Here is a 14,686-nt window from a genome sequence, read left to right on the forward strand (position 1 = left end):
CTCTCAGGGAGCGCAGGTTGACTTGTGCCCAAAGGAGGAGGTTTCTGGCCATGACATGTAGGTTGCCTGACCTGAGGCCGCCCTGGCGATTTATGTAGGACACATGTTGTCCGTTCGGACTAAGACGTGGTGTCCCCTTAGGTCCGGCAGAAAACCTCTGAGGGCTAGACAGACTGCTCTCAATTTTAGGCAGTTTATGTCTACGCACTTCTCCGTGCTCGACCAGAGGCCGGAGACAGGCTTGCCCTCGTGTAGCGCCCCCTAACCTAGGTTGGAGGCATCTGTGAAAATTGTCTTCCTTCTGAAGACCACACCCATGGCCACACCGGACTGATACCAGTCCGGTGTTTTCCAGGGAGCCAGGGCCTTTATGCAGCTGTAGTTCACCTTGATATGCAGGCGTCCTGAACGCTGGCACGTTTTAGCCAGTGCTGTAGGGGGCACATATGCAGTAATCCTAGTTGGAGTACTGACGATGCTGCAGCCATAAGCCTCTCAAACGTATTGAGCCGCTAGGCTCTGAATAGAGAGTGCGCGCTCTGACGTAAGCCAAGCTCTCATTTGTGTTGAGTCTATAACTGTGTCCAGAAAGATTACATTCTGGCTGGGTGACAGTCTGCTCTTGGAAATATTGATCCTGAGCCCGAGGCATTCCAAATGGCAGAGGAGCCAGGATCTGTGTATCAATAACGCGGTTTTCGACTGAGTCAAGATGAGCCGGATGGGCTGCCTGCATAGGGGGGCCTATTACCCGTGTTTTGTGCACATACTCAGTATGGGGCTGGCTCGCCGTGCTTCGGCTCGAGTGATCTGAGATAGAGTGACAACTGGGAATTGGCCACCTATCGAAGGGAGACTGGTTACCCGGGTGTTGTGTGTTTGAAACATACTCTTTTTGTGCTTTATTTGAGTCCCTGTGAAAACAGTGTTTGGTTGTAGGGGCACGTACAGTGCAACACATTAACTACAGTATAAAAATCTTCAGCTGCCCGAGCTAAACAGGGAGCTGCGAGATTTGAGCGAGCTATCCTTGAGGTTGGTCCGGCCGCAGCGAGACTCATGCCCTCTCTATTCCCTCTCGTTGCTAGGAGGTCTTCGGAGGCTCAGGGTCCAACACCTTGGGTCGGGGGCCCTGTGGCTACGGTGCTGGTAGCGTTTTGCCAGTCGTGAGCGCCCCTAGGTATCAGCCGCAGGGCTGGGCTGAGAAACCGAGGCGCTGGCTGAGGAGGCGGCGTTCTTCTGGGTCGGCTCGAAGCAGAACTGGAGCGTTTTGACAGGAAGTGTAGCATAGCTTGTGATGACTTCTGTGCCTCTGTGAACCGCTCTGCGAACCCCTTTACAACTGGGCCGAAGAGGCCAGTGCTGGAGACTGGTGAGTCGAGGAGCTACGTTCTGTCCGCCTCCTTGATGTCGGTGAGGTTTAGCCAAAGATGGCGATTGAGCACGATCAGGTTAGCCATACCTCTGCCGATAGCCTGAGCAGTAGCCTTTGTCGCGCGCAGTGCTAAGTCCGTGGTGCTGTGGATGTCTCTGAACGACTCAGGGTCCGGGCCAGACTTGTCCATAGCCTGGAGGAGTTTGGCCTGGAAAACCTGCAACACCGCCATGGTGTGCAGGGCCGAAGCAGCCTGGCCGAAAGCGGAGAACGCTTGTCCAGCGAGGGCTGAGGTGTTTCGGCAGGGCTTGGAGGGATGAACTGCTCTAGCTCTCCATCCAGCAGCAGTGGGCGGGCAGAGATGAGCGGCGACCGCTTCTTGAAGGGGATGCACCGTCTCATATCCCTTTTCCGCAGCGCCGTCAACCGAGGAGAGCGTTGCGGAAGAACACGATTTTCGTCAGCTCTTCGTGCACCTCAGGAAAAAACGGGACTGGTTTGTGATGGGGGGCCTGCCGGCGCCCTGGTAGGCATCCATCTTTAAGCAGGCTCCTCGGGTGCGGCCCACTCAAGCCCGAGATCCGCCACAGCCGCGGTGAGGTTTCGAAGCATCTCCGCATCAGAGTTTGTCCTGGTCGCGCTAGCACTGGACTGTGAGTGGCGGGGTAGACTGAGCCTCAGCCCGCAATGGAGAGGCTGTCGTCGAGCTTTTCCTCGTCCGATCCACCGAAAGAGACATTTTTTAAGAAATTTACTCTTTCAGAAAAAATGTGTCGCGACGGCGAACACACAGTTAGCAGAGAAAGTATATTTGCGTAGTCTCCGGATGGCCGCAGTAGAACGGCGACAGAAGGGAAGCCCGCTGCAGGTAAGGCTTGTTCTAGCTACTGGCTTGCTTCAACAGCGAAGCTTCGTAGAGGAGACAGAGACGAGAAAGGTCGCTGAAGGAGATTAAATCTGTGCTATGGCGAAATGGAGCGGGTTTTATAGCTATAAGCCACGCCCATTCTGGCGGGCTCTGACGTGCTTGGCGCCAAGCTGCCTGATTGGTTCGCTTAGCTGCCTGCTGCTGCCTCGCCATAGGATATGCAGTTGCCTCAGCACAGCCAATGGGCGAGTTAGTAGCTCGGTTGGTATTGCTGTGCAGCTGCACTGCGTTTTAAAATATAAGCTTCAATATTCTTGAGGAAAGGAGCTTCCCCACTGCGTATTACGAAGTGACCGTTCTCGAAAGTGACCCCGCAATTCTGAGGGGGAAAAGACAGCTTATATCTTGCAATTCTGATATTCTTATATTTCTTCTTAGAATCTTGACATATAAACTCGGAAATGCGAGATAAAAGTCAAAATTGTGAGATATGCACTCGAAATGACCTTATGATTGTTTTATTAGTGTCTTTCATAGAGTGCTACTGCAGAACTGCCATTGTCTGCCAGCAGGTGGACTCCGCCCACAATACACCTCATCGCGGTGTCTGCAAACACCCACATTGGTCTATTAATAATGATGGAATCTACAGTAATAATGAGGAATAACAGTATGTGGAGTATTAAACATACTGGAGTGCAGGAGGAGCGGCAGAAGAGACATGAACTGCTGCTTTAAATAGGAGTTAACTAACTAACTCCAGGTGGCAGTAGTGCAACATTCAGGGCGCGAGCTGCCGTTACAATCCGTAGAAGAAGACGAAGAGGAGGAGGACTGTCATGGCCGCCACCGGGCAGAAGATGTGTCTGCTGCTTCATCTGCTTATTTTCAGCTGGTATATATTCACTATCTGGAGTAACTGCTCCCTGCAGACCTCCGACAAACACCCCGGTGTGCGTTCATACGGGGGCCGCTGGAAGTATCTGACCTTTATAAATCTGGTAGGAGCAGTTCACACACCGAAGCCACCTCTGGCTCTACTGTCAGTTATTATGACACGCCGTGACGTCAGCTTAGCGTTTGACATTCGGGTTCAAAGCCGTTAAACTCGGATACATATATAAATATACATATACACACGCCCTTTGCATAGCGCGAGGCTTAACTAAATAAATAAAATAATGTGTATGTATTAATCGTATAAATCAGTGAAAAAATTTAACTACATGATTATGAAATCAAACTAATAGTTCAATTTTCAGAAAAAAAAATTCTGTTTATTTTACAAGGCTCTTTTTGTGGAATTAGCATTTAATGTTTTATAATAATTTTAGAACTTTAAATGTATGCAATACTGAAAATCCATCACACTACAACACCGTTTGAACTAAATGGTATCAAACCAATTGTACATCACTCATAATATTATTCCCTATAATGTAGGCTTTGTTTTTCAGATGATTAATGTGGTAATTTTTTTAATGGGTTCATTACTGTATATAAAAAATATCAGATTAATACTCAAACCAGCTTTAAACAAGCTTTATGCAAATGCTTTATTATTTCAGATATCATTCTGAAATGTGTTAATATTAGTTTGATATAATGTCATATAGTGTAATTGTTTAATTGATGTATAGGGCTAGCCTTATATTATTTCTTGAAATTAAGCATTGTGCTGCATTTGTTTATGAATATCTGAGTTGGTTTGTGCTGAAAACATGAAATGCGCAGAGTTTAATGTGTGTGAACCCGAATGTCAAGCGTTGAACTAACTTTAGTTATGACGGCGTGTTCATGTCACATGACTCGTGTGTGTGTGTGTGTGTGTGTTTCAGGTGCTGCAGGCGGTGTTTTTTGGCTGGTGTGTGTTCGTGGATGCGGTGCACATGCTGGTGCCGGTGAAACACACTCGGAGCGGGACTCCTCTGACCCTCACTAAAGCCAGAGACTTCTACTTCACTGCGCTGGCCTTTCCCGTCGGCACTGTGAGGACCACCAGTTTAACACACATAAAAGTCACACTTTATATTAGATGTCCTTAACTACTATTGTACTTACAAGAAAAAAAAGTACAATGTACTTATTGTGCTCATATTGCAAAACACTTGTGCTGCTATTGAGCTGGAGACGGGTAATGCTGGGCACAGGTCTGGGTCGGGTTAAGGGTTTAGATAAGGACCAATAGTGTAATTATAGATGTAATTACAGAAAATAATTGCATGCAGGTATTTGTTGAAATATAAGTAACACTGTAAAAACACCATGTTTTATTAATTTTTTTATTTTAATTAATAATTTGATACGTTAATACACAGTAAAGACAATATAAAGTGGGAACTTTAGCTGGACAATAACTTTATTCTCGAGCTTCTGTAAACCTAAACTATCTCTGCTACTGTAATCTCGTTATCACTGTAAAGCTGCTGTGAAACTATCCATACTGTTAAAAGCACTGTATAAAGGTGACTTGACTAGTCATTGACACACTTTTAATCAAATTACATCTTAAGGCTGTATCAACACACACATATATATATATATATATATAATATGAAGCATGAAATGTGGTAACACTTTACATAAGGTTCATTAGTTAAGATTAGGGAACTACATTTGTTAGCATTAACTAATAATGATCTGCATGTATACAGCATTTATTAATCTTTGTTAATGTTCATTTTAACTTTTACTAATACTTTATTAAAATCTTGTTAACATTAGTTAATGCACCATGAACAAACAATGAACAGCTTTATTTCTATTAACTAATATTAACAAAGATGAACAAATACAGTAACAAATGTATTGTTCATGGTTAGTTCACGTTAGTTAATTAGACATTAAATAATTAATCTTATTGTAAAGTGTTGCCATATATATATACTGTACGGGACTGTCAAGTCTCCTTCTTTTATATACAGTGTTTTTAACAGTATGGATAGTTTCACAGCAGCTTTACAGTGATAACAGGAGATTACAGTAACAGAGATAGTTTAGGTTTACAGCAGCTCGAGAATAATGCTGAACAACTGTTAAAGTAACATATCTGTCATGTCTCATACTGTTGCTGTAACCTCATTATTCACTGTAAGTTTCTCTTCTCTTCTCCTTCACTTTAAGTGTGTGGAAGAGAGTATCCAGGCTAATTATCTTGAGTTAATTACATTTAAAAAATGTGGCTAATTTATTCAATTATGTTAAATAATGCAGACACATTCGAGCACAACTAGATGTACAAATGATGTCCCTGTTTTATTGAAAGGACCAAATACATACTGTTAATATTAAAATATAATGATAAAAACATTAACTGGGTGTTTTAAAAGTTTTATAGTATTTCCCAGTTTTAGGTCAAATTTGTGTTATTTTGAAAGTGTTTCTACACAGTCTGTGAAATATAGGAGAGCGAGTGTTAGACTAGTTTAACATTTCAGTTTTTCACCAATAGTCTAATAATTAAATGTATTTTATAAACAGTATTTAATGCATAGTAGAAATATTTCAAGCCGTCTCAATATAAGATCAATACGATCTCTTAAAATAACAGACATAGAAGAACTATAACATTGATGCTTCAGTGCATATCGTCTTTTATTATTATTTTTTATATATAATGTCAATAATTTTGTGTCATCTCATGTGTATCATTTGCATTGGATAATGGGCAAGCCTGCTCATCGAACCTTATTGGTCAACTACTACTGTGAACTTTGGCTGTATTGATCTTCTTGCAGTTTGTGTTCGCTTCGTTCTGGAGTCTCTACACGTACGACCGAGAGCTGGTGTATCCCAAGATGTTGGATGAGATCATTCCCGTCTGGCTGAATCATGCAATGGTGAGAAGATTCGTGAAGAACAGTATATATCGCAGTGGCTTGATCAGGGGTGTGTTGTGCACTCACTGAATACAACCTTCATCTAGAGCTCATGCAGTCTGGACATTCAATTCAGTTCACATTTATTTGTATAGCGCTTTTCTCAGTACACATCGTTTCAAATCACATTACAGTTTAGAGTGCTATGTTATCAGAGGTCTAAGTTATGTATTTCAGTAATGTACAAATCACAGGTAGCTAAACATTTATTCATTTAAAGGGATACTTCACCTCTGGACAGATGAATGTGTATTTAAAATGGGTCATTTATGTAGTAGAGATGTGCAATTATTTTTGAATTTGGAGCCTTCTAGTCTGAGAAAAGCCAGAAAATGTATTTTTGGCTCATGTGGATGAAAGACAACAAAGACGATGTTTTACCGTGAGTCTCCGTGACGAGTCTGCCCGGGATTTCGAGATCGCCCAAAATGTCCGGGATTCGGCTTTTGCGTTCTACAGTCGCCGTTCCTCATGTTAACTGCGGCGAGCGGGACGAGACTGACGGTCGCGGGAGAACGGCGAGCGGGACGAGACTGACGGCCGCGGGAGAACAGCGAGCGGGACGAGACTGACGGCCGCGGGAGAACGGCGAGCGGGACGAGACTGACGGCCGCGGGAGAACGGCGAGCGGGACGAGACTGACGGCCGCGGGAGAACGGCGAGCGGGACGAGACTGACGGCCGCGGGAGAACGGCGAGCGGGACGAGACTGACGGCCGCGGGAGAACGGCGAACGGGACAAGACTGACGGCCGCGGGAGAACGGCGAACGGGACAAGACTGACGGCCGCGGGAGAACGGCGAGCGGGACGAGACTGACGGCCGCGGGAGAACGGCGAGCGGGACGAGACTGACGGCCGCGGGAGAACGGCGAGCGGGACGAGACTGACGGCCGCGGGAGAACGGCGAGCGGGACGAGACTGACGGCCGCGGGAGAACGGCGAGCGGGACGAGACTGACGGCCGCGGGAGAACGGCGAGCGGGACGAGACTGACGGCCGCGGGAGAACAGGCGAGCGGGACGAGACTGACGACCGCGGGAGAACGGCGAACGGGACGAGACTGACGGCCGCGGGAGAACGGCGAGCGGGACGAGACTGACGGCCGCGGGAGAACGGCAAACGGGACGAGACTGCTGGCCGCGGGAGAACGGCGAACGGGACGAGACTGACGGCCGCGGGAGAACGGTGCGTGGCCGGTGGCGTGATTACTGATGTGTGTGAGACACACCGGTCTCGACGGCTGGACATGTCCGGGAAAAAGAGGATGGTGACCGCTAGCACTCAGCTTTCTCCACAGGACAAGAGCCTGTTAGTGTAGTGTAGTGGCAATTTTAATCTTTTATTTCTTATTTTGTTTTCTCAATGATTTAACAAATGAATGACGTGTTCTGTATTTTGAGCTTTATGTTGTAACGTTGATACAGCTGTGTGTGTGACACTGAGAAGATCCCCAGGCTAGGGAGGGGTTAAGACGACCATGGGGGTCCTCAGTTCCTGCCCTCTGGGGTGGGTGTTTAGAGAATGCTTTGATGAGAACATTATAAATCTACCAGTAAAGCACCTATCTGGGTCTCACTTCTGCCTGCAGACTGGTCTGTAAAGGCTGGGGTTTCACCTCAGCCAGCAGCTGGGCTGTGTGGCTAGAATGGGAACTATTCTTGCAAGAATAAATGTATCTTTTCTTTTAAATACAATTTTAATCTTGACGTCTCTTTTGCCTGGGAATGCTGCGTTTGTTAAATATTGTTTTTGCCAGAACACTTAGCTTCCAAATAAAAGATGGCGGACACTATTTGTGCATTCTGTGAGTGAGATCTATGGGCGGGTTGAGAACATGCGGATCTAGCGCCTCCTACTGGCTGTAGTCTCGTGCCTCTGGCCAAAAAATCCTCCGATGAGCAAAATGATGATTTTTGCGTCATCGGAAGATTTTTTTCCAGACAAAAAACACATAAATCTCTCGTCTCAGGGGGACATGAGGGAGGGAAGCACGGTCATTCGAAAATACTACAGGTTTTCTACTGATACAAAGCTTAATGCTAAATGCTGAAGTATCCCTTTAAGGCATTGAAGTAATGTTATGAAAAGGTTCTAGTGCTGTGTCCTCACACTGGTGTGTGTTGTCCCCCAGCACACGGTGATCATGCCTCTGCTGCTGCTCCAGATGTTCCTGCAGAGCCACACGTACCCCAGCCGCACTAGAGGGATCTCTGCCCTGGCCCTGTTCTCCGCCCTGTACTTGTCATGGTAATCTGGCTCTGCGTGTCCTGGTCCTTCTCGTGTCTCTCAGCGGCGGCGCAGCACTGATGTGTGTTTCTGTCCCTCACAGGGTGCTGTGGGTGCACCACGCCTCCGGGATTTGGGTGTACCCCATCATGGCTCACTTGAGTCCCGTGGGACTGTGTGTGTTCCTGGGCGGCGCGTCCCTCTCCATGGCTCCTCTTTACCTGTTAGGAGAGAAGCTCAGCCTCATGATGTGGAGCACCACAGGTGAGAAACCCGCCGTTAGACGGATCTGTCTTTACAAAGGTGTAACAGTAACCGCTAACACCGTTTAAAAGCTCAGCCAGAAATGAAAATGTCCTGATTATTTACTCCAAGCTGTACATGACTTTCTTTCTTTCTTCAACCAAAAAGAAATTAAGGTTTTTGAGGAAAACATTCCAGGATTTTTTCTAAAAAAAGCTTTAAAGGTGCAATATGTAAGTTTTCTCCGGTAGAGGTCACATTTACAGAACAATAGCAAAGACGAAGCTTGATGAAGGACAGTGGAGCGATGGGAGATGTTGTTTACACAATTCAATCAAAACTAACTTTAGCTGGAAAATAACATTATTCAAGAACCGCTATAAAGCCAAAACAATCTGTTACCTTAAATTATACGTTTATCTCTGTAAAGCAGCTTTGAAACAATCTACATTCAATTCAATTCAAATTAGCTTTATTGGCATGACTTGTACAGTATTGCCAAAGCATTGGCCATTGCATAGGCAATGAACAAATAATCAATAAAATTAATCAGTAAACAAATGCATGAATACATTTATAAAAAAAAAAATATATATATATATATACAATTAGTTATCCATCTGAGGTTCCACTGGTTGTCCTCATTTCATGGCTTGAAAAGACATATTTTGCAGCATTGTTAAAATGCTAAAATGTTAAATGTTAAAATGTAGTTGTTAACAACTATATTGTTAAAAGCGCTGTATAAATGAAGATGACTTGACAATCCAGAGATGTGTGTGAATCATGTGCACGTGTGATTACCTGTACATTACCTGTGCGTTTGATCTCACTAAAACAGATTCCAACATCAACTTTATGTCATCGTAATGAATTAGCTGCAAGGAATGTGAAATGTATTTATATATATATATATATATATATATTAGGGGTGTAATGATACAGGTATTCGTATTGAACCGTTCAGTACGAGGCTTTCGGTTTGGTTTTCGGTACGCATTTTCAAACCGAACGGTTCGTTGGACCATTTTTCCTGCCGACCAAAATTTAGTTATTTTAAATGTAGGCGCGTGGCAAGCGCGCTCATAATGCAGACGCGACCACAACATTACCCAACATCAAATGGCAAATGTAATGTAAGCGGACCGAAACTGAGCTGCTCGTTATTGTGTGGTTGACGGAGCGTTTATCAGTTTGGACCAATGCAGCGCGAGCCGATCTTGATCAAGCACTGTTACTACACAGCAAGATCCAGTGAAGATTTTAATTTGCCACTGAATAATAACATCGCTGCGAGATCTAGTGACAAACATTCACATTTCTCCGTTATTAACGGATCAAACAGCGCTGACGTGGAAACCAGGAGACACATTGTGCCATGAATGAACCATTCAGTGTCCACAGATCAGCATTCACCATGATTTACTGTAGTAACACTACTAACTGTGACCAGGAAGTGTGGCAGGAATATTAACGCTTAAGTAACATTACATCGGTTTTATTTTGACATTATGAACACAATTGCTGCCCTCAAATGTTAATCTGAACTAAAATAAACCTTTGTTTATAACGACTACAATATTACATTTCATTTTGTCTAAGGAGCTGTTTTGTTTTATATGCTCCTAAGAAAAGTCAAGTAAAGCTCTATCATTGCTCAAAGTTAAAAAAAAAGATCATACTTTATGATGTTAGTTTTAATAAAAATATAATAAAAAATTAAATCAAGGACATTTCTCTGGCATTTCTTTCTTTTTGCTGTATCGTGAATTTTGTGAACCATTACATATGGAGCTAAACGAGTCTCAATAAAGATAAATGCACACACTACATTCACATATGCACACACAGGATTCATACATGCACACACATGATTCATAAATACACACACAGGATACACAAATGCGCACAAAATTCACAAATGCACACACAAAATTTAAAAAGCACAGAAGATTCACAAATGCATACAAAATTCACAAATTCACACAAAATTCATAAATACACACACAATTCAGAAATACAAACAAAATTTACAAATGCACTCAAGATTCAGAAATGCACAGGGCAAGATTCAGACGTGTATTTCTGATGTATTTGTTTGTGAATTTTGAGACTCCCTTGACTTGGCTCGACACACAAATGCCTTTTTTTAAACGGAATGATCAGCAACCAATCAGATATCTCCCTTGGTTTAGCCAATCACAAGAACGCACCCCGCGTGGGGGATTGTTTACTCATAAGCCAATCACATGAATGCGTTCACACAGCGCGATATGCATGTGTCGCGGGCGCGGTGGAGTTCTGTCTGTCAGTTGGTTGAGACATAGACATCATATAGATAGACGCCCTATCGACCGCTACTGTATGGGAAGCCAAACAAACCAAAAGTGGGACGAGACAGCGGGGGTTTACAGAGCATTCTAAAACATTATACAGTTTTAGACTAGGCTATATATAGGCGACCAGGTTGATTGGGAGGGACACTTTTTCCAATTAATCTCAATAGCAAAAAGTGTCCAAATCACACTGAATTCACCCTATAAATCAATATCACAAAATATCAATAACATAAAATTGATCTTTAGTTTTAACATTTTATTCAAAATTAACAAATGATTATGGAATTCAGACATAAAAAGCTTAAAGTCTACAAATGATGGCTGAATGCAAAACTTACTAACATACATTACCTGAACATGTAAACTGTCCGATATAATTTCCAGAAGGTTGGCGTGCTCCTCAAGACGACTACGAAATTGAAAGTCATTGAAGTTTCTGCTTTGTACAGCTCTTTCCGTAGCCTCTATATATGTGCAGTTCTTCAAAGTATGGACGCACAACACTAACTCTTTACTGTTGTATTAAATACAACAGTAAAGTTGTATTTAACTTTGTATTAATTGTATTTAACGTTGTATTTATTTGTAGTAGTACCACCCATTGGTGGTAGTTGAGGAGATTCCCCCCTTCTATGTAAAGCGCTTTGAGTGTCCAGAAAAGCGCTATATAAATGTAATGAATTATTATTATTATTATTATTAAATAGCTATAATAAACATAAGAAATGTATGCATTTCATTTAGTCTTTCTTCTTCTTTGTCTTCTGTAGGGAAAAACTCCTAAACTTCAGCAGAGAACCCGTTTTTTGTAAGGAAGCTGGGGTTTCTTTATTGTACATTTATTTGCATGTATGGTTTGCGCTGCGCTGTTTGATCAGTGCAGCGCTGGTGAGGATTGTTCGCGCCGCGCTGCCCATTGGTTGTCGCTAGGAAACACGTTTGCGCTGACGAGTCGGCCGCGCGGCTCGGACCATTGAACCGCGCAGATGACATGTCAGCGCGGCGCGAGCTCTGTAAACCCCCGCTGTCTCGTCCCACTTTTGGTTTGTTTGGCTTCCCAAGTCCCATACAGTAGCGGTCGATAGGGCGTCTATCTATATGATGTCTATGTCTCAACCAACTGACAGACAGAACTCCACCGCGCCCGCACCACATGCATATCGCGCTGTGTGAACGCATTCATGTGATTGGCTTATGAGTAAACAATCCCCCACGCGGGGTGCGTTCTTGTGATTGGCTAAACCAAGGGAGATATCTGATTGGTTGCTGATCATTCCCTGTTTAAAAAAAGGCATTTGTGTGTCGAGCCAAGTCAAGGGAGTCTCAAAATTCACACACAAATGCAGTGAAGTTCACAGACCGCAAGCAGTTTGTAAATCAATATATATTTGTGTGTGCATCAGAAATACACGTCTGAATCTTGCCCTGTGCATTTCTGAATCTTGAGTGCATTTGTAAATTTTGTTTGTATTTCTGAATTGTGTGTGTATTTATGAATTTTGTGTGAATTTGTGAATTTTGTATGCATTTGTGAATCTTCTGTGCTTTTTAAATTTTGTGTGTGCATTTGTGAATTTTGTGCGCATTTATGTATCCTGTGTGTGTATTTATGAATCATGTGTGTGCATGTATGAATCCTGTGTGTGCATATGTGAATGTAGTGTGTGCATTTATCTTTATTGAGACTCGTTTAGCTCCATAGTTACACCCCTAATATATACTGTATATATACAGTCATGGCCAAAATTGTTGGCACCCCTGGTAAATATGATCAAAACTGGCTGTAAAAAATAAATCTGCATTGTTTATCCTTTTGATCTTTCATTCAAAAAATTGCCAAAATTCTAACCTTTCATTGAAGCAAGAGAATTGAAAGTGGGGCTAAATCACATTATGAAATAAATGTTTTTCTCCAAAACACGTTGGCCACAATTATTGGCACCCTTTTTTTAAATACTTTTTGCAACCTCATTTTGCCAAGATAACAGCTCTGAGTCTTCTCCTATAATGCCGGATGAGTTTGGAGAACACTTGACAAGAGATCAAAGACCATTCCTCCATACAGAATCTCTCCAGATCCTGCAGATTCCCAGATCCATGTTGGCGCTTCTTCTCTTCAGTTCAGCCCACTCATTTTCTATAGGGTTCAGGCCAGGGAAATTGTCCTAAATATGGATTTTGGACCGTCAAAAATGGCCTCTAGTAAATTGTCCTAAATATGGATTTTGGACCGTCAAAAATGGCCTCTAGTAAATTGTCCTAAATATGGATTTTGGACCGTCAAAAATGGCCTCTAGTAAATTGTCCTAAATATGGATTTTGGACCGTCAAAAATGGCCTCTGGTGATCCCCGTTGACGTGCATTAGATGGGGATAAAGCCCTGCAGAGACTTCGGCTGAAGAAAGGTCATGTAGAGATCTGGGATACGACGGGGTGAGCCAATGATCAGGACATTTTCAGTTTCTGGGTGAACTATTGCTTTAACCGTAGAATATCCAGATAACTATATTGTTAGTCATCACAGAGTGTGCTAGATTTTGTACTGTATGATATTATTATGACCTGTACTGACTGTAGTTTTTCTCTAAAAGGGAATCATCAGAAGAAGAAAAAGAAGTGAATGTCTTCTGGAGACGCATTAAGCATGTGGACCTGAACACCAGCCGGACAAAGGGAACAGTGAGCCGCTGTCCTGGTGTGTTAAAGAGGAGCTTGATTCGCCCTCGCGTGCACCACACTCGGACACATGAACACACACACTGTACACAAGGTGTGTGTGAACACTAATAGTTTTATTCTTTTTTTTTATGCTAATGAAAATCAGTTGCACTTACAAATTAAAATGCTGTATTTTGTTTTTAAATAATATTTTTTTATAATTTCCAAGCCTCTGTAATATCCCAGAATGCTGTTGTTCAGTGGTTAAGGGACCGTTAGTACCGAGCACTTTTCCCTTCTCAGATTCATAATAGTAAAAAAAATAAGCCTGAGCTGGTGACCAATTAATATGAGTAGTTATTAATTATTTTATTATTCTTTTGTTATTAGATCTTTTCTATGTAGTTTATGGCAGTTAGTGTCAAACTGTGCAATTGCATCTCATGAAAGCATTAAGAGGTGTTTGGATATTGATGAGGTGAGTTTGAGGGCTTCTTGAATGACCTTTGACCCATCAGCGTGAACTCAGGTAATCTCACCAGCGAAGCCCTTAATGTGATTTCCCAGCTTGACCGAGAGTTTGATGGTGGACTTTATTTAAACAAGTAAACCCAAGTAATCTGGTGCATTTCATTCACATCCAGAGAAATCGCTCTGCAGTAATACTTATAATAACATCATCATCTTTCCTATCAATCTGAACATGTTTTTAATTGTTTTGTCGAAATGTTATAAGCAGAATTAGTGTCATTGTCATTACAGTGTATTACGCTGTTTTTTTGTTGTTGTTGTTTTTTTCTTTAAATGCGTGTAATCTTACTTGTTTGCATGAATCATAAACAACTGTTGTAGAAACACCCGTTTAGGTGACCCGAGTCTTCTGATGTTTATAAGGTCACGGCTGTGAGACCAACAGCAAACATGACTCCTGCGATGATCTGCAGGGTTATGGCACTGACTCTGACGAGGGACCATTACTGGTGTACACCATCTATGATTATTCATGTCATCATCCGTGTCCTTTATTCACAAACAATAATAAATCAGAGCTATACTTTTATTCAGTTGAAGTGTCTTGGTGTCTTCTGCCGTTAGATCT

At 42.8% G+C, this 14,686-nt stretch overlaps 1 protein-coding gene across 1 annotated transcript; it reads left to right on the forward strand.

The window, feature by feature from the left end:
* Positions 1 to 2,891: 2,891 nt before the first annotated feature.
* On the forward strand, positions 2,892 to 14,654 carry adtrp1 (androgen dependent TFPI regulating protein 1). Its single transcript, XM_079588634.1, has 6 exons — positions 2,892 to 3,244; positions 4,082 to 4,231; positions 5,981 to 6,082; positions 8,252 to 8,367; positions 8,450 to 8,610; positions 13,521 to 14,654. The coding sequence occupies exons 1-6, from the start codon at positions 3,083 to 3,085 to the stop codon at positions 13,547 to 13,549; spliced, it is 720 nt and encodes a 239-aa protein (XP_079444760.1). The 5' UTR covers positions 2,892 to 3,082; the 3' UTR covers positions 13,550 to 14,654.
* The last annotated feature ends 32 nt before the right edge of the window (positions 14,655 to 14,686 follow it).

Source organism: Phoxinus phoxinus (genome assembly GCF_949152265.1).
Source record: "Phoxinus phoxinus genome assembly, chromosome: 18".
Lineage (NCBI taxonomy): Eukaryota > Metazoa > Chordata > Actinopteri > Cypriniformes > Leuciscidae > Phoxinus > Phoxinus phoxinus.

What these genes read in the sequence shown, in the direction of transcription:
- adtrp1 (XM_079588634.1), top strand. Translation starts at nt 3,083, where the DNA reads ATGGCCGCCACCGGGCAGAAGATGTGTCTGCTGCTTCATCTGCTTATT. An exon ending in ATCTGACCTTTATAAATCTG is followed by an intron (nt 3,245 to 4,081) that starts GTAGGAGCAGTT and finishes TGTGTGTTTCAG; the next exon opens with GTGCTGCAGGCGGTGTTTTT. An exon ending in TGGCCTTTCCCGTCGGCACT is followed by an intron (nt 4,232 to 5,980) that starts GTGAGGACCACC and finishes ATCTTCTTGCAG; the next exon opens with TTTGTGTTCGCTTCGTTCTG.